The sequence below is a fragment of the Geospiza fortis genome, unplaced genomic scaffold, assembly GCF_000277835.1.
Source record: "Geospiza fortis unplaced genomic scaffold, GeoFor_1.0 scaffold361, whole genome shotgun sequence".
In the NCBI taxonomy this organism is placed as follows: domain Eukaryota; kingdom Metazoa; phylum Chordata; class Aves; order Passeriformes; family Thraupidae; genus Geospiza; species Geospiza fortis.
In genome coordinates, this window is record NW_005054356.1 from 4,500,533 (window position 1) to 4,520,946 (window position 20,414).

The following is a 20,414-nucleotide window of genomic DNA, read 5'->3' on the forward strand; positions in this document are numbered from 1 at the left end:
TATCTACAAAGTTGACTGTTTCCCTTCTAGGTCTTTCATCCTTCTTCCTCTCTCTGCTTCTATGCCTTTTTTATTTTTCATTTGATTTTCCTATCTTCTTTTCTCCCTTTCTTGTGCTTACGTCATGTGGTCTTTTCAGACAAGCATCACAGAAAAGCTGTTTTTTAGATTAACAGTCTCCACTTTTTTATTGAGTGGCCTGTAACAGCTAATGTGATTTGCACTTCCTGTATACAGTTCTCTATTTTTAGAGCCTTCATACTGGGACTGACGTGCAGGTAATTATTAGTCACCAGTGGAGCTGCTAATTATGTAGATTAATTGATCATTTCAGTTGGGTTTGTTGTCTCCAAACATGTTTGTGATTAAAGCAAGGAAAATCACTGCCTGACTTACTGTTAGCGAATGAGTGTCTCTAGAATGATGTGCCACCTTGTATGACTCAGATGCCTGGTTAGTAATGCTCAGCTCTCACACCCAGAGCTGAAGTGGGAGTGCAGCAGCTATTCCTCCTGTCATCAGGAATCATGCTGAACACTTCATCACAGGCAGTTCCCTGACTGCTGCTGAGTGCTACAGTTCCTGGCCAGATTATTGGCAGGGTGGACTGGCTGGTCCTTACAAAATAACCCTTCTGTCACTAGCACATGTATCCTGTCCCTTTGATGCAGGAATCTATTCTTCAAACTTCTTGGTCCCCACAGACTCCTTCGAGTTGTCCGTATCTAGCTGGAATCTAGCCAAGATCTTTCTATTTAGCAGTACTAGAGGAGCAATGTGGTTATGGTCCCTGAAATTTGTTCAAAAGCGGGTTGAAAATCCAGGGCTAAAAACAAATGTAGGGTCTCTGTGCCTCATTAATTAATGTCTTTTTTACTGGTACCTGCCCTGTAAAGTGTGAATGGCTGATGAATGACAGAGAGCAATGCCTTAGCTGGAACAGAGATGTGCCCCTTTTAGAGCTGAAAGCCAGAGGAACATGTTCACTGTGTGCCAAGCAAAACACCAGAGATGAAGGCATTCCATAAGCTGTAAGTTTGGTTCAGTGGCATTGCTTCTTAACAGGTTGTAAGCTGCTGCTGATGCCAGCTGGAAAAAGGGAAAAAGCAAAAGAGGAGTGTGCACCAGTTGACATGGACCTTGCTCAGGAATAGTTCAGCTTTTAAAGGCTTTTTGTTATCAAGCTGTAACAAAGCTGCTTTGTGCCCTAAATAAAGACATGACCAACTTCCCCTTGCTCTCTCAGGTGGGTAAGAGAAGTTCTTTCATCCTTGTTCGCTGCATTCCCCAGGGCTCACTCCTTTGTATGGGAGGCAAGTTAGAAATCACTGACAGGACCAGAGAGAAAAGCTCTCCCCTTCTTTGCAGACGTTACGTAGTTTATTGCAGCAGATTCTGTTCTCACTGGTTGCCCTTCAGTCTCTCCTGCAGGTATTTCCATCTCTGCTGATGCCTGTGGATAGGAAAATCTCCTACTCTCAGTTCAGAAGTGCCTTTTAGCCAGTAGTTGCTAAACCAGTGGAGTCTTGAGATGGAAATCCTATGAAGTGTTCTTTTCTAAACTCTTTCCACTGAATCAAATAGGTTTGTGGGTGTGTTCCGTGCAAATGCAAGTAGGTCCTCCCAACTTCCAGTAGCCAGAGTTATGCTTTTCAGGCTGATATACAGATCACTGTCCATTTGTATCTGGCAGCTTTTTATTGATTTGGCTGTTAAAGCCAGAGTTGTGCAGAGCTGAGAGAAGGGGAAACCCGACCTAAGTGAAAAGTTCTAGCATTGCTTCATCTTTTTTCAACTCACTGAAATAAAGTGAACAGGACAGTGTATCACAGACACTGTCTGATGATTTCCATTTCCCTTCCCCGCATACTGAGACTGTTGAACTTGTCCCTAGCCGCAGCTTATGGCTCTGATGTGCCTCAGCTCTAGCAGTGTGACTGTCCCTTCCCTGTTACTGCAGTCCCTTGCTGACACACATCTCTGTGGGCCAAGCACGCTGCCCCGGGGGCAGACCAGCTGCATCCTGGAGACACGGGAAACCTTCAGATGAGCCAATGGACCCTGCTGTTGTCTCCTGCTAGTAACAGATAATTAAAGCTAAAAGCTTCAACAAAGAGAAGACATTTATTGTCAAGCAAAGCCCAGCAGCTTGTAGGAAATGTCTTTGGTAGTGCCTGTGTGCAGCCTGGGGTATCTGTGGTGGGGAGTTCCTAAATGTTTACATTCTTTCAGTCTTAAAGGTAATCAGCCAAACTGTGTTGATGGGAACCTAGAGGAAACAAAAGCGTGAAATCAAACTATTATCAAACAATTTGAACATAAATCTTCTTTTATCTCTGCAGGCATTTCTTCACCGGATCCGCCAGAACGCAGTGGACAAAGCTGAGAAGTACATAACAGAGGAGAATGTTAAGGTATTTCTTCTGTCTTCCTTGTTTTCTTGGTAGGTGAACTGATTTGCAATGAAAGGCTAGATTCAGGGATATGAATATCAGATATCCTCTTGTCATATTGATGCTTATTATTAAGCTGATTCCCTAAGGAAAAGAGCTCATGTTGACAGTTTATCTGTCAATCTGTTTGCCCATTCTTATAGCTGTCATCTTCCAGTAATTTTTCATCTCCCCAGCTAATTTTAGTAAAATTTGACAACAGTGTGGTGTTGTCAGAAATACTAACTTTTGGCAAGATTTGTGAAATGCTGAGTAGAGTACTGAGGGGCCATTTCAGTGTTTTTGAGAGGAATGGCAGGGAATCCACGGCCCTTGTCTGTTTTGTTTGACAGGATTCAGTTAGCCAATTTGCATCTGCTGTTTTCTGCTAATAGAAATTTGATAGGGCTTATGAGAAGGAGGCAAGAATTTTCCTTTGTTTTTTTGTGGAAAGGAATTTGGGTTTTTGTGGGAGGTCTACATATTGTGAGACCCTTGCATGAGGAGGTTCCTGAATGAATTTTGCCCTGGCAATAGTTATGGGACATAAAGAACTGTGAGGTACAGGCTTCTCTAGTGCCTGTGGTCACAGGGGTGCATGTTGCTCATTAATGTCATAAATACACAAAACACTTTCCTGTAGTTATTTGGCTAAAAAACTCACCTTGTGCACATATGCACATGAAACCAAATCCCTCTTCATACACAAATGCAAGTGAAACCCACTGGTGAGTGGGACAGAGCGCAGTTTGTTTGCCACTGGATGGTGCTTTACTCTACTTGTGTTTGGTCCTGAAGCTCCTGAATCAGCAGCAGGTTTGCCCTGTATCCCTGTGGGAGCAGGGCAGCCACAGGAGGTGTGTCACACCTGCAGTGCTGCTGCAGTTGGTGTGTGTTTCCCTTGGCTGGCTCCTCTGCTTCCTGTGCCAGGCTTCCTGCATGTACCAGGTCACCAGGGTTCCAGCCCCACCTTGGCTGTCAGTTCTTCAGGCCAGCAAGGTGTGGTATTGAGTGGCTGGCATCAGAAACGCTGACATATATTAAAAACGAGCAATGTTTTTCTCCTTATATTTCAGATCTTATTTTCTAACATTGAAGACATTCTTGGTGTTCACAAGGAGTTCCTGGCTGCTCTGGAATTTTGTTTGCAACCAGAACCTCAGTCTCAGCATGAACTGGGAAATGTTTTCTTAAAATTTGTAAGTACAATGACTTAATGCTATCTGAAAATACAGTTTCCTGTCATAAGCTCTCCAGCCCCTTAGCAAGCCCTAATCTCTAAGGCTTGTAGCAATGCTATGACAATGTGTGTCTTGTATGAAAGTTGTAGGTAGGGTGGGAAAAAACTTGTGAATGAGGCTAGAACAATGGACACCACATCAAAGGTAAACAACAATGTATTTTTAGAAACTCTTCCCTTTCCTGTTGAATTTTTTCTTTTTTTTTTTTCACCCATTCGATCACATTTTATTGCTGAGAATTTGTCTGCTTTTGTTTTAAAAGTTTCAAAAATGCAGCACAATCTCAAGTGCCTCAGAAATAGTATTCCTGCAGGTGCTTGCCTGGTATTGCAGGCAGGGGTGTGTGATGTTCATGCTCCGTGGCCAAACAGCCCTTGCAGCAGCCTGGGTGTCCGTGCAGCTCTTGCAGCAGCCTGGATGTCCATGCAGCCCTTGCAGCAGCCTGGGGTCACAGGTTGCAGCAGCCGCTCGCTGCCAGTGCTGCGTGTCCCTGCGGGGCTCGGGAGCTTTCCTCACAGCACACGCTCTCACCGTTTCACCCAGGGAAACCGTGGGGAACGTTTCTTTGGTCTTTTGTTTTGGGCAGGGTTCTGTTGTTGCAATATGCTCAGAAGTAGTGCTGGAACTCTCTCAGTGCTGCTTTTTCATTATCGTCAAATCACAGTGAGTCCTGTGGGGAGCTTGCAGTGAGGAAGTGACATAAGGCCCCTGAATCTTGAATGTATTGGTGTATCCACTGTTGTGATCACCTGGCAAGGTCATTCCTGGTCCTGATTACGAGTCCAGTACTTGTCAGCAGCCGGATGTTAGCAGAGGTGCTTTTCTTTAGAAACTTAGTGTTAAAAATACTTAAAAATTTGGTGAATAGCTTGAGAATTCTTGAAACACTGTTTTATCCAGACACTGTATTTTTCTAGTGGACCATGTTTTCTCTAAGTTTCTGTGTATCGTATATCCTTGTAGCAATCCCCAGATTCACCATGTGGAGTTCCATCAGACTGCAGTGCTTGGGTCCTCTTCATGAGATTTGTGTATCCTTAATGTCCTCTAGAGTCTACATAGGCCTGACTTTTCCTGGTCTGTCTTGGCCTAGAAGAGCCTTACTTGGCAATGATCCACCAGCCTTCAGAAACAGAACACTGCTTTTATAGAATCATGGAATCATTAAGGTTCGAAAAGACCTTTAGGACCATCAAGTCCCAGCACCACCACCATGTTCACCATTAAACCATGTGCTCAAGTGCCACATTGACACCTTTTTTGAATACATCAAGGGATGGTAGTTGTTATGGGCCCAATATTGTCCCAAGGACCTTTAGTTCAGAAGGATTCATGTCTTGAGTAACACCTAAAGCAAGCAAGCAGATTTTGCAAGAATTCCAAAAAAGAAATTATTGCATACTGTCTTTTTGGAATATTATAAGAGATGATGAAATGTGCTTGCTCTGATATTCAGGTGTGAAAAATTGTTTTCCATCAGAAGACAGACATTGTCTGCCCTACTGTACTCCATTTGGTTGGGTGATCAGAAATTCATTGTCTGATGGTAGGTGCTCGAGTTTATTCTGGAGCTGCGGTGCAGTGTGACTGTAACAGGTGGTGCAGAACATCCTTGAATATTCATTCCAAATCCAGTGTACAGCCTTAAACAAAAAGAGCATGTGAGACATGTCTCAGAGAGGGCATGTGGGCTGACAGTGGAGTGACCACACCTTGTGAGCACAGGCTCGCTTTTGCGGGGCAGGAAAGGGTGTGACTTGTGTGACTGAGCAGAAGGGCAGAGAATTGTCTGATCCTTTGTTTCTGATATTGCCATATTGCTAGAGGTTTGGGGATGTAATAGCTAGAATCTTGTTCTAGGGAATTGTGTGTTATGCTCATTTTTTGGAGCAATGTTGCATGAGTGATCAGTTTTACTGTCTAAGTCATTGGGGATATTGTTTCATTGAGAATTATGTCTTCTGTTCAGGTTTTTGATGTTGACAGGGTTGGTTTCAGCCTGCTTTGAAACAAGAAAATGCCATGCCTTGTTAAAAATATGTTCAAATAAAATGTTGCAGTTTTCTGAATGTCTTACTTGCTTTTTTCTAGTCAAAATGGTTTTCAAATTTGCATTAATTTGTGGGCAGTACTAATGGATCCAAAATAATATGTTTGGAGAATAAACTAATGGTTAAAGACTTATTTTAACCAAACTGAGAACAGTACAGTCTTACTTCTGTCACTAAAACAGAAGGTCTAGCTGTGTATCCAGCAGATTTGCTGAGTAAGAAAGTGCCATTTTTATCTGGTCACATCTCTGACCATAATGGCACTTTTACCTAGAGCAACCGCAGGTTCAGAATTCCTGGGCTAACGTCTGTAATTATGTAACTGATAATTTCCTCACCAGGCTATGGGAGAGCCTAGGACTGAGTATCACCCAGAGAGGAAATGAAACACTTCAGACATGGAGTAATTTTAAGCATAGTTCTCATATTTGTGGGTCAATGGCATGGGGTACAGCTGGGAAAGACTTGAGGAAAGCACTCTGGTGTGTGTGTAATTATTGTACTGTCTTGAGCTTTAGCAAAAGGATATTTTGTCATCATATAAATATAGCCTCCCAAACTCCAGGCGCTCAAAGCTGCAGTCAGAAACCTGAACAGTGACATTTTGTGTGCACTGATGTAACAGATGATTCTGTGTTAATGACTGCTGGTTTTAGTGTCAAGCATGGTACTTGTGTGCATCCAGGGAGTTGAGAAGTGAGTGGAGATGTGGGAAAAACTTTAGTCTGTTTTACTCTGTAACTCTCCTGTTTTTATGGTTGACAACAATCCTGTTGCGTTTTTTCTATTGTGCTGTGGACCCAGGCCTGCCTTTTCCTGCATCTGGTGGTCAGAAACTTTTGGTTTTTTGCAGCTTCCCAGTATTGCACCCCAATAGCAACATGAATGGCTGCTGATGAAGGATAAAAGTCCTGAACATCTGCATTCCATCTCTTTGCAACATACCCTTTGTGGCTGTTGTTTTATTTGCTCTTTACTATTGTTCTTGTGTTTGGACATACATCTATTTATTCTCAGTTCTTTCTTTTGAAGTACAAGGAAAGCAAAAATTAATTAAACCAAACCCAAAAGCATTTTACAGATTCTGAACATGTATATCTACCATTGAACATCTGACCAGAATGTCAAATTCTCCTAAACTAATATAAATGCAATTTCTTTTCCTTATGACAATAGCAAAGGGAATACCCAGTGACTGCAGCTGCAGTCCCATGTTTTCCCAAACTCCTTCAGCTGGCAGTAGTTCTTTGCTTGGATCACTGTGAGCGGTCTTAAAAGTACCTAGATGCTGAAAGTACCTTCAGCTGACACAGGAAGCTCTAAGAGTGCTAGGACTCCAATCAAAACTCAAAAATTTAACTTCCAAATTCTGGGGAGATTAAAAGGTTCAGATAGAATGTTTTCAGACCAGAATCCTGCTGTGAATGCCACAGCAAACTCTGGAAGGCATTGGCTACATGGCTTGGTGCTCTGAGAAAGCCTCACATATTACCCTGCAGAGTGCCACACTAATGCTTTGAAATTATTTTTGATATGCAAACTAGCTTGTCTGGGTACCTCCACATGGTGCTGCATTATGGCATAGAAGGTAACCTGAATCAGGAAATAAAGTGCTATCCCAAGACGCACTCAAAAACAATGTTTTTTGGCTTCTGAATCATTTTGCCTAAAGCCTAATACAATCTCATGACCCTCCTTTTATTCTGGTGAATGCAATAGTGGAAACTCTGAATATAGCTGCTGGAAGTTCAGCCCTTCCTCCCAGCTTTGAGAGGATCAACTCGGCTCTTGCTGTATCTGCTCAGCATGGAAATAGTTGTTCCTGCTTCTTTTGTGAATCACTCCAGTGTTTCCAGATATCTAGTGTTTGCAATGGGTTCAGCATCTCTGATCATTTTAGATAGAAGGAGTTGCACTGTCTTTAAATCTGAAGATCAGTAGAGCAGAACTTGCTGACCCTGACCTGCCAGCTGACCTTCATTTCTTAACAGGGGATTTCATTCCAGCATGTGCTGATGGGTGTGACATGTCCCAGTGTTAGTAGCTCAAACTAGTTATGAAGCTACCCTTCCCTTCCTTTATTATCTGTAATATGTTGGGTATTTGGTGTGTATTTGGTGAAATTCTTCCAGTTACAGAAACTATTATATATATCTGTTAAGTTTTGTCTGCTGCTTGTTTCAGAACACAGTAAACCAGCCAACCTACTGGGGCCTGGTTTCTCACCCCTTGAAAGGCAGGGGATTTCCAGCTGACTGCTTTGTGTTATAGTTCCCTTCCAGACCTCAGAGCTTCTTTCAGGCCTTGGCTCTTCCACTTGGCTTTCTTCCTCCTGCAGGAGTGGTGAGCCCCCTTGCTCCTGGCTTTGTTTTGCTTCTGGCTACCTCCATGGAATATCCTGACATACATGCAAGTATTCCCAAGATAGCAAAAGTCCTCCTTTCAGGAAAGAATACCAATGATCTCAGTGAAGCATTAAGAGGAAAAGTGCTGAAAGTCTCAGTGCTCAGAAAAGTCTCTGTTAACTTACAACAGTAAGTCAGGAATTAGTGAGAACCTATATACATTACTCACATTAAGAGTGTCACACGCTTCCTGAATACTCCAGTGCTAATGCCACTTGGAGTCCACCTCTGTTTATAAAGAATTTGGTAGCAGACTGTGGCAAAATAATCTCTCCAGTGGTGTCTGAGTCAATAAGTCACTTTGTTTTTCCTTGCAGAAAGACAAATTCTTTGTCTATGAGGAGTACTGTAGCAACCATGAGAAGGCACTCAGACTGCTGATGGAATTGAACAAGATCCCCACAGTGAGAACATTCCTTCTGGTAAGCACCTTCTCTAGCACTCTTGACTCAATGATCTGACTTTGCCCTGTGCTCATAATAACTCTTTGGTATCCCAGGAATGCTGGGCATTTTGCAGGTATTACCCACTGCCAGGTATGGAGCACTCAGGGTGGAGGGGCACTGAAATCACTGATGACTTGAGGCACAGAACTGAGCAGTACCAGCAGGAGTGATAGCAGTGGAAACAAGGAAGATTTTATTTTTTAAAAGTCAACAGAAAAAACAAGCACAGATGAAAGGAATAATGCAATAAGTCAGCAGCAAGACTGAGGCTAGTTCCCATTGGATTTGATCCCCTGCTCATTTCTCTGACCAATTCACCATTTGCAGACTAATGAAAAAAATGTGGCCTGTTTCTGGCACCCTTTTCTCCATGAATCCAGTTGTGGGCAAGAAATGTAGTCCAGATGAATTGTTTTGAGTGCATCACTGCTGCTTAAATCAAAAGTAACCTAACTTCCATCCAAGGAGGGACTGTGGCCATATAGCCTTCAAACACGCCTTAGAGGTTGGACTGGAAGGAGAGACAGTCAGTGGGCACTGCCTTCTGCTGCTGCATTCCTTACTTTTCTTTCCTTTCTTGGTTGTTTCTCCTCTTTACTTTCACCCAAATTCTGCTTGATTTTTGAATGTCTTGTTTTCTTGACTATGGATGAGTGGCATTTGTAATGGGGGTGGCACATAGGTGAGGGAATAATTCGTCACATCAGCTTTTTTCCTAGTAAATTCTGTGAAGTGAAATAAAGACTGTCTTTCTTGCAAAGGACCTGCTTTTCTTTCTGCTCTTTTTTTTTTTTGCTTCCTGTGAAAGTTCTGTTCTTTCCCAGTGTAGTACAGCAAAAGAAAACTTCCATATAAACATCAGTCACAAGCAGGATCAGAGCATTCCTTTAGCCACAAGATACAGGCTTCAGAGGGAACCTACCCTCGTGGTGTTGCGTAGGCAGAGTCTCTTTGTCATGTCTGAGTTTTAATGAACCTTATTAAACCATTACTTTTAATTACTAAATGACCCTTAACTTGTTCATGAGGTTTTTTTGGGTGCTTCTGCTGAGGGAAACCAGTGAGAAAGGTGAGGGAAGGTGCATGTAAGCCCTGTCCTTCCCAACCTTCAGAATGTTCTCCACTTCCGCTGAATTGACAAAGTTTTCTGTTTGTCTTAGAGACAGCAGCTGGCAAACTGATTACGAGGGACAACAAAGATGTCACACTGTCTGCTGTGGCTTGCTGCAGCACCTGAATTCAAGAGACTTAAAATTGCAGTAAATATGGGAAGAAGGGCTGCACTGATGTGTCTGCTTAGCTGTGGTGCTGTAGTTTCTTCCAGGCCTCCCTTCCCTTCTCTGCCTCCCAAACCAGTGCTACAATGCTACTATGCAGAGAAGGCAGCACTAAAGTACAAAGCTTTTCTTGTGAGGATAGATTTGGCCCAATTGCCCCCTCACAGCTGCTGAAACATAGAATGTGAGAATGTGTCTGAAAAGTCAGTAAGTGTTAAAGGGCAGTTTTGAGTCCAGTGCTAGAGAGAGGGCTGAAAGAAGAGATGGCAAGGATTGAATCACTTGAGACTTGGAAATTGGACAGGGAGCATTGTGAGCTGGGTAACCAATGCCACAGATCTAGAATAGCCTGGGGACAGGTTGTTTTACAGACAATTGTCTCTTAAAAATACCAGTTAGGACTAAGGAGATTTAATGTATGATGCCTGTGAACATTCCTTGAGGAGAAGAATTTAAGAGCTACAGCCAGAAAGCTCACTAAATTTCCGAGTGTGTCTGAGCCACAGCACGCATTTCACAGGGGAAAACACTACTGGTGATGCCTCAAAGCAGGCGCTTCTTGGCTGAACTGCATTTAAAGTTCAACTTCTGTGTGGACAGGGCAGGTTTGCAACTGGAGTGATTTTTGGAGCAAAGTCCATATTCATGGTTGAGCATAGGAATGTGGACATAGTTTATCTGAAATAGACTTGAAGGCCACCTGAAGTTCTTACCTGTCTCTGGCAGCAAGAATAGTAGAATCATCAGGGAATGTGTAAAAAGCTTACAGTAGGGCAGTATTGATTTGTCACAAAGATTACAGATTATTGCTACAAATTAAGGACAGTTCAAGGACTATAAGGGTTGTTTTTTTCCCACTGTCATCCCCTGTTCTTAAACTCCCTTTCTATATCAGTCCTGAGAAATGAATTTCCATAATCTGTGGAGAAGTTCCATGTGTGCTGGTTAGCCAGCCAGTGTGCCCAGGCTGTTTGTCCAGCTGTGCTCAGGCATAATGTTTTGCCAGAGAACTGGTGGATGTTATGCAGATGACTAATTTGTTTCAATTCCAGTTCAGTTCAAACATAACAATTGGACTAAAGTTAATTACATGATTACTAGTTAGTAGGCTTTATTTTAGCTTTCAAGAGTTTTCTGGACCGACAGTATACAACATTACATAGTGAACAAAGTATACAGGTCATATCTGTTGTGGAGGTAAATTGGATTATTTTAAGTAATGGTCCATCTAGTTTTGCTGTTTGCCATCATATTGTTAGAGTAGTTTTTGAGTCACCAGCTGTATAGTATTTCTCTGAGAAGATAGCATTCTGCACAGCCATTGTTATTCACTGCAAATTTTCTTTTGCTGATGCCTGCAGAACTTTGCGACTTGATGGCTGTATGCCAGACTTGATGACTGTATGGTGAATGAAATGCCATTTTCCTGTACCTTAGGTATGATAAAGTGCTTTCTCACCATAAGGCATGTTTTAGAAATACAAAATTGTGTCAAAAATCATCTGAAAGCTTTGTGTCTGAGGTAACATTTGTTTCCTTTTTTGATTATAGGGTTGCATGCTCTTGGGAGGCAGAAAGACAACAGACATTCCACTAGAGGGTTATCTGCTGACTCCAATTCAGAGAATTTGCAAATATCCTCTTCTGCTCAAGGTAAACCACAGAAAGTATTTCTCCAGATGATTGTTTTATTCTTGGAGTGATTCTGCTTTTTTTTTAGCCCTGACTTTTGTTGCCACTATTGCTTTCCTGATTTACACTTCTGAAAGTTGGATTTTCTCTGAAGAAAATGGCTTTTTATGGGTACAGGCAAAAAGCTGCCTGATCCTGGCAGGCTGCTAAATCCTGTTATGGTCTGGGTAGAGCAGACAGGGTGACTTCCTGACTAACCAAGGCCTTTTGACTTCAGTGCTCTTCAGATGTTTATTAAGGCTTGTGCAGGCTGTTTGAGCCACTTCCTGTAAAACTGAGTTCAGCTGGAATTGTGCCTGTGTTCTGAGGGACTGGATGGCTCTGGGGACTCTTGATGGGATATATTTTTCATTACAAGGTCTCTAGTTTGATGGTGAGCAGGTCAGTAATGATCAAAATCGGACAGCTGTTTGGCAGCTTGTTTGAGAACTCTTCGGTTGTCTCAGATGATTCCCAATGCGGAGGTGTCAATCCAGAAATGACTATGGTATGTGGCACTAATTGGCTCCCTTGCTAATATTCTTGCCAGAGAAGATAAAGCATAAAGGACCTGAAAAGAGCTACCTTGCCTCTCATCCTTCCTGGTCAGGGCTGGGTTACCTGCCTGGTGGGGACAAGAAGAGGGAAAAGGAGAAAGCAGTTTCTGGGAGAACTTGCATCCCCCAGTGGCCCGATAGATACTCTGTGGCTAACAGCCATCAATCTTCCATGATGTCAGTCTCTTCCTCAACTAGAGCCACACTGTGTTTACTAAAAGAAAAGTAATTTAAAAAAATATAAATACTTTCCCTCATATTTTGAAAGAAAGGTCCCTTTATGAGTTCTGGAAGAAAGTAAGAATTCTGTGGTGAATGTATGTCAAAACTCCTGGGGACCAAACATCCTTTCTTTGAAAGCCAAAGCCAATACCACCAAGATGAAGACTGAAACAGTTTCTTGCTTTCTAGCCACAGTGGGGTAAAGATGAATTTGCCCTACCTGTGCCTACGCTTGGTCCTGGGGCCGCTGACCCAGACCCATGTGTACCTGTTGAACAAACAGCTTTGCAGGGAGGGGCTGTGACGGGGCATCTTGTGGGGCTGCATTCCATTTTGCTATGGATTTCTTCTTGTATACAGGCTGATAAAGATCACACACTAGTTGAAACTTCCTGGATAGGAAATCAAAGTTTTAAGAAAAAGCAAAGAGGAATTAAGTTTTCAGTAGGCAACAAGTCTGCCTCAGTCAGTGAAATAATACCATAACACTAGGAGTTGTTCAGCTCAGAAAATATCAATGACCATTATAAAGTGTGATTGATTCTGATTCTCAAAGGTAGTGAATTCATAGCAAATAAGTTGTGTCCCATTAAAGACTTATTTGATAGTTGCTAGCATTAAATTATCAGAGCAGACACAAATGTCTCAGACATGAGAACACTTAAGGGAAAACTCAGCCAGATTTTATTTACGCTGACCAGGACAATGGAGCTCTCCAAGCAAGGAAAAAAAGAGATAGATTTAAAAATAGCACAACCTTCAAATTCAGTGTTTGCTCTCCCTTTGCTACTGAACTTCACTTATGCCTCCTGAAATAGCTCTTTTGTATTCATGGGGATTGGATCTTGCTTTATCTAATTCCCAAGGCAAACAGATACTATTGTATTCTAGTTGATGAGAAAAGTCTTAGACCAAATCTAGCCTACTTTCCTCTTTTACTTTGTTTTTGGCAAGAGTTTGTGAACATCCAGATTATCTGGTAACTTTGATATGACCTTGTCTAATGTAAGTATTTAATGTAGCCAAGTAGGTGGGTTTGATAAAGCTAGTATGCACAAGGTAATTCAGACTCGATTGTGTTTGAAAGTAAACTGAAGTAGTAAGGTAAGGCACATATTTTAAATACTGTAACAACTTAATAACATATATGTGTGTTCTTCTTCAGAACAATAAAATCTGGCATGAAGTTGATTTTAGTTACTTAATTAGGAATAATACACTAGAATATCTCCAAGTGCTGATCCACTGTGAGCATTGAGGTAATTTCCATGAAATATACCATCCTGCAACACGTGACCTTACGTTTTCTCATGCTCTGATGAAGCTGTTTGGGTTTTTTTAACTAACAAATGATGGAGACAGAGCACTGATCCAGATGATGGTGGGCAATACATTTCAATTTTATTTATAGTTTCCCATTTTTTGTGACACAAACATTGCAGCTTTGAAGTGCCTGACTGTAAACAGGTTTTTGGATGGGTTTTTCAGTTTGGGGATTTTTTCTGCGGGGAAGGGGGAGAGGATGGGATCTTTTTTTGTGGGTGGGGTTTGTTGGGGTTTTTTTGATTGGGGTTGAGGGCTTGAGTTTTACAATTTTTGTTGCTTTTTCTCTGTCTAATTTGCAAGCCTTTTGTGTGGTTTGAAGGACGGGACTCAAACTTAGCTATGGCACTTCATAATCTCTGCACAAATAGAGAAATAACAATGTTAGTATTTGTGCCCCAATGCAGTTCTTGTCTGCTTCAGACAACATACAAGAAAATTAGTGTAGAATTTGTCAGTCAGTAAATTAGTTCCTTATAACTGAGAAAGGGGCTTGGACTAGACTCAAGCAAAATGAAACTGTTGGCTGTGACGGGCATTGGTTTTTGGGAAGAAGGAAGGTAGCAGAGATGAAGGACACACAGCACGAGTGGGTGGCTGGAGAACTTGCCGAGCAGATCTTCTAGCATGGGGGTTTGGGTGAAGGCAGCTCTGTCTCGCCTGTGCTAATTGTGGGACTCTATTAACTAGTCCCAACTCTACTGCTTAAGAGTAGAAGCAGCTGTTGTGTAAACCAGTCTCTGAACAAAAATAGTCTTTTCCCCTTAATAAAGAGCATTTCTGTCAGCAAGAAGCAAACCCTGGGGCAGTGGTAATCATGAGTTAATCACACCATCGTGTGGGGATTAGGCACAGTCACTTCTGTCTCCTTCCTCTGGCACAAGAGGAATGCGCAGCACATGACACCCGCGCCCTGCTGCTCCTGGGAGCTCAGAGCTCACAGGGCTTGGACCTTGCCTGAGGTCTGGTCTGTTGACAGTTTGCTCAGACTCCAGCCAGAAATGCACATTCCACCTCTGATCCTTTAAAAACATCTGAGGGCATACAGCTCCATGGGCAATTAGGACAGTAATTATGTATTGCTTCATGTGGAGAAGAGTTTTTCTGGCCCTGGGAGGGGCAGAAAAACCTGTATGCAGAGAGGAGTCACCAGAGTCAGAATCCCCTGGAAAGGAAAGCCCAGCAGTGAGGCATACACAGGCCTTCATGACTCACTGCCTGTGCTTGGAAAAGGAAAGATGGGAAGCCACTGGTGTGAATACAGAACAGGATGAAGGAAGCTTGCCTTATTACCTCCCTCACCTCTCCATTCCTCTTGTAGCTGTTCAAGAAACAGAACCTTCTATTTGGCCGTAATTGAATATATTTATCTTTGGAGGATTGGCTTTTTCTCCCCCCCTTCCCTCCTCCAAGAGAAGTTGTGTTGCTCTTAGGTTCATGACATGTGGTTGAAATCCAATTCTATGTAGCATAATATTAAAAATTGTCTATTCCCTAAAGAGCTCTAAGGAGCACTGTCAACTTATAAATCATGCTTTTGTCTTCCACACATATATAAAATCACAAATAACTGCTGATATTTATAAAACCAGAAACGTTTTTATTGCATTTTAAGTTAGCATATGTTGTAGGTTCAGTGGCATGTTGAAACTAATCTGTTTTATCTGATCCACCATTTATTGTGAAGTGTTTACCCTGCAGAGACATTGACATAAATCACAAGTTTTAACAGTACAGAGAATAAAAAAAGCTATTGTGATTTGCAGGCACACAGAGGAAGTTTGATGTATCATTTATTTTGTGCTTAGTACAGGCAAATATTACAAACTGTAAAATACAAGTATAAAACTGCCAGGAACATATATGTTTACAGGAAGGTGGTTTGGGTTTCTGTTGCCTTTTTTTTTTTTTAAGCACATTTGGAGCTGAACTGTTGATTAACTTAACTTTTTGAACTGATAAAGGAGTGTGTTGTCTCTTGTTATCTCTGTGAAGCTGTGTTGCTCAGCAGGCCAGCGAGGGCCGCAGCTCTTAGGCCACGGTCGGTGTGTGCCTGGGGCTGCAGCGCAGAGCAGGGCAGCCTAGCAGCAGGGATCTGCACCAGCCAGTGCACAGTGTCAGCAGCCCATGGACAAAGTCCATGTTAGGCCATGTCTGAGTGTCCTCAGGGGAGTAAAGGTAGGAGGAAGGAATTTCTCAAATAAAGGAATGTGTAACTTTCAGCTGCGAAGTGTATTTGCTGTCAGTTTGAAGTACACAGTCAATATTGTGCAGTGAGGGAGGACATGGGGAAGGATGTCAGAGACTTCTTTAAAAAAAAAGAAGAAAGAAAAGTGTCTTTTATTAATTATTTTAAGAAAGTCTTGACAAGAAGTAGTTCTCTGTAACTGGCAGCAGCCTTATTTCCTGACCCTATTAGCACACAAGTTGCAGTACAGGAGATAGCAATTCCAGACAGCAATGTCTGTGGGCTTTGTGGAGGATAAGGGTTACCCAGGTATTGCCATACTGGTCTGTCTTTCAGCTGCCTTCGAAAATGTTCTTAGAGTTTACACATCATAAATGTGTCACTAAAAGAAATAAGTACCCAGAGCTCTCTCCCTGTGTTTCAAAAGTGCTGAGCTCTGCTCTTTTGGGAAATAGCAGTGTCAGGATAGCACGGCTTTGCCTTGGACAGCTTCAGACAGGGCTGTGGAGGGGCAGTGCCAGTCCCAGCCAGCACCCTCCCTGCCGTTCCCAGCCTCCTCTCCTGCTCCCAGGGTGTGACTGGCATGGGGAAGATGCTGTTTGTTGCAGCAGGGTGTGCTGTGAATGAAGAGGTCTTTCTCTGTCTTTTGGGGATATTTCTGAATGGGATGTTTAGACAGTGCTAGTGTGTACATACCTGTTCCCAGTGCAGTATGGGTGACACTGCAGCTGCAGAACTTCACTGATTTTTAGTGAGAGTAATCTGTGTTGCAATCACAGAGGCTAGTGTCACCAAAGTGTAACACCTGTCTCCTGCCTTTGCTTTTTGAACATTTACTTTTCTTGCCTCACTTTCAGCAAAAGTAGAGTAAAGACTTCCACAGGGAATTTCATTTTGATATCAACTGACATTTGTAGCAGCGAGCCTCCTTTTCTTGTGCATCTGTTGCTCTGTAAATCACAGATGGGTGGAAGCAGTCTAGCTCCATTCAGATCACAGTACTGGGCAGGCTCTCTGGCTGTATCCAAATTCATTCTTGTGTCTCATGCAGATGATGCAATTCAGCAGCACAGGACTTTTTAAACAACCAAATAACACATTGGGGCAAAAGATAGTGGGAAAGTTAAGTATTTCAGTCTTAAACACCATATTATGTATCAAGGTTAAATTACCAGCCATATTTTAGATTTCTTTAATGTATTCTTATTCAATTGTAGCTGACTATGAAATACTATTGGTCTAAAAAAAATGATTAATTGTGAGTTGACAGTGGTTGCCCCTTTTGCCAAACTCCTTAATATTGTCAGGTTCTGAGTTTTGCCTCTGCTGTTTTTCAGTGGACAGGGCTTAACTGTGCTGTTGCTCTTTGACACAACTGAAGCAGAGACTCTTATGGACTCCTTCAGAGCAGAGGTGTTGTTTGTCTTGGTGTCAGGACACATGCCCCAGCCTTCTAAACATACAAAGTAAACATATCTGATACAGCAAAACATACTTGAGCTCTCTTAATGTAGCTCTCTTAATATTTAACATGAGCAATTGCCTCATTTATTTAACAGCATTCATATTAACCCTGTACACATGAAGAATAGAGAACAGCATCTGCAGTAAAATGCCTCCATATTCTCTTTAGTTTTGCAATGGTTCTGGCATTTTCTTGCAGGATTGCTTGCAAATGCTCAAACCTTTCCATGAACCACTTCTCAGTTTCCATGTTTTCTCTTTTTTTTATAAGGAATTAGCTAAGAGGACTCCCTCCAAGCATCCTGATCACCCAGCTGTCCAGAATGCACTGCAGGCAATGAAGACAGTCTGTACAAATATCAACGAGACCAAGAGACAGATGGAGAAACTGGAAGCCCTTGAACAGTTGCAGTCCCACATTGAAGGATGGGAGGTAGGATGCAGGACCAGCAAGCTCCCTGGAGGCTGTTAACTGCACAGTTTAATGACTCGTGTTGTGCACAGGGATTTCTGTTTCTTTTGTGACGTGTAAACGCTCTTGAAGGTGTGGGCAGCATCACTCAGAGGAATATGGAATTTCAAGTGTATTTGTGTGTGCAGGCTGGTGCTAAATCGTAGCAGAACAAGAAGATTATGAAAGAAAGGAAGGTGTTAGAGCTAGAATATGGAGCTGACATTTCTAATGGGTAGATCTCACTTGAAAGGCAAATAGATCTAGGTAAAATCCTTATGAGTGCATCAGTTATTTCAGAGTTTAATAGCAGATAAAATAAGGGCGTGTTAGTAAAAGATCTTCATTGTGCACTCATAAAAGAAAGTTAATTTCTTTTTTATGTTTCAGGGATCAAATCTGACAGATATTTGCACACAGCTCTTGCTGCAAGGGACATTGTTAAAAATCTGAGCAGGAAACATCCAGGAGAGAATGTTCTTTCTATTTGATAATCTCCTGGTCTATTGCAAGAGGAAATCCAGGTGAGTCCCTCTGTATTTTCAGTTTTACCATTCAGAAGATTTGTAGGTGGAAGCTGTGATCATTTGCTGATCATTCACTGTATTCTCTGTTGCTTCTGTAGGGCTGAGTCACAGGTGGAAATTTCCTCTGTTCATGACTATTTCTATCACTTAGGCAATAGGAGAGAGAAATCACTATGTGGTAGGATAAATATTCCAGGCAGTATCAGAGTGCCCCTCTGAGAAGTGTGCAGACCAAAGAGGAATTAAAATAGTGCAGCTAAAGCTCAAAAAGCTTCCGAGGGCAGCTGCATCTCCAGGAATTATGTGAAGGTGCCAACTTACATTGTGAAGTTATGCTAAGCATAAGAAGGTCATGTGGAGAATGATAAAAAGCCAAGATAGGGGAAAGTGGAAGACTAAGCAAACATAGAATAGATGCAGGGCCCAGGGGAGTGGGAAAGAGATAAAGATTTGGCTGTTGCTGTCAGTATTTACAGCCCATGTGCTCTGCTTGTTGTCCTTCTTTCCTATCCTGGTAATTTTTTTTTTTTTGCATCATCCCGCCTGATAAACCTTAAGTATTGTTAAAACCTGCTGCTTGTAATTAAAATAGCATTGGCAGAGTAGAAGGTAACTTGCTTCTGCAGCAATTATATGGTATTTCTGTTCCTGAGCTTTTCACCTTCACAGCCCCAGTCTCATTCTCATGTCTTGGTCTGTTCTGAATTTACAATGCATTTTCTGCACTCCCTTCTCTTCTACCTCCCTTTCCTGTAATACAATCCCCCTGCTTCAAGTTATACTTTCTTACTGGTGATGGCCAAATAGAACAGCCAACCCAATCAGAAATTCTGTAAAACCAGTATTCTCTCCAAAGAAAATTCTAATTTCTTAAAATTTGTGTCTTTTTATCCTTTTTTTTTTCTTTCTTGCTTCCCTCCCCGCCCCCACCCCCGGGAAATTTTGGAACCATTAAGCTGTGAAAGCTGATTTCAGTAATGTTCAGACTTTTTTGTGTTTTTATAATTTATAATGCCGAATTTATGCAACCTAAATACGAATTATTAGGCGATACCTACATTCAAAATTAGATGAGATACAGATGTTTAAATTTTTAAAAATTGCACCATTAAATCTAAAAGACTTAAAATACTTAAAATGTTATCTACCTGAAGCATTCTGACTCTGAAATGACTCATAGGAGAGGAAACACTTCACTTGGACCCTTTACCAGATTTACTAAAGTCCAAAATTCTGTATGAAACAGAGTTCAGAAATGTGTGTGTTTTTTAACAGAAACCATTCCTTTAAAAAACCCAGTTAATTTGATACTAATCTTCTACTCCTTCAGAGCTCTTAGAAGCTCTTTTTCTAGACAGTTTGTAGTTGAGGTTAGCCTAATTCCAGCACTGTCCGGACAGTTTTCCTAGAACACTAAGATTTTGAAAACAAAATGTTTCTAGTGCCCTTTCAGCAGAAATTTCTTTTTATACAGGAGACATTACCAAGCTCCTCTGTAGTTTGGCTTAATTTTGGAGGAACCTGCTATAACATTTGGATTTCTCAAGGGATTGGTATTGTTTACCTTTGTCTGACAATGTAACTCAAACTGATGGGATGTTGAGAATCTGATTTCCACTAAAAAGCATAATATTTCATGAAGTCTGCTGGAAGTTGCCTAATGTACAAGATATATTTCGATCACTGAGCTACCTTAATTTTGGATATTTCTGCTGTCTTGCTGCAATTTATAATTAGTCTACAATGGAAATCAGTGTCTTTTACTTTGTGTTGGTGTGTCCATTTGGCCAACTGCTCTCAAATAACTAACACGTTAGTGGGACACACCTTAAAAAATACCGAAACCCCATTAAGAAACTGTCTCTGTCTGTTCCTAATTTGAGATTAGATGACTTAGTTTTCATCTCATTGTGTTGTGCTAACTTGTAGAAATCGGTGGAGTATTTCTTGATTTAAGAATGCAGTCAGAATTCAGGGCTCAGTCTTTGATAAGTAGTCAATAATGCAGCATTCCAACCTGGACATCATATTTTTTCACAGTAACATAAATTAGGAGTAGGATTGTCAAACCTAGTGTAAGATGTGTTTAGAATCAGAACTCGATATGTGATTTTAGTTTTGCAATAGCTCCTTTTGTAGAAGTGTAGAGAAGTCTGTCA

General features: G+C 41.7%; 1 protein-coding gene across 3 annotated transcripts in view; it reads left to right on the forward strand.

Annotated features, from left to right (window-relative positions):
* Positions 1-2,341: 2,341 nt before the first annotated feature.
* The window catches only part of PREX1 (phosphatidylinositol-3,4,5-trisphosphate dependent Rac exchange factor 1), a 63,854-nt gene continuing 45,781 nt past the window's right edge, over positions 2,342-20,414 (forward strand). For all 3 annotated transcript variants that reach the window (XM_031059100.1, XM_031059101.1, XM_031059102.1), the window contains exons 1-6: positions 2,342-2,414; positions 3,509-3,631; positions 8,447-8,551; positions 11,404-11,505; positions 17,549-17,710; positions 18,119-18,252. In XM_031059100.1, coding sequence (XP_030914960.1) covers positions 18,203-18,252 — 50 coding nt within the window. In that variant the 5' untranslated portion in view covers positions 2,342-2,414; positions 3,509-3,631; positions 8,447-8,551; ... (1 more) ...; positions 17,549-17,710; positions 18,119-18,202. The remainder of the gene's footprint in view (positions 2,415-3,508; positions 3,632-8,446; positions 8,552-11,403; positions 11,506-17,548; positions 17,711-18,118; positions 18,253-20,414) is intronic.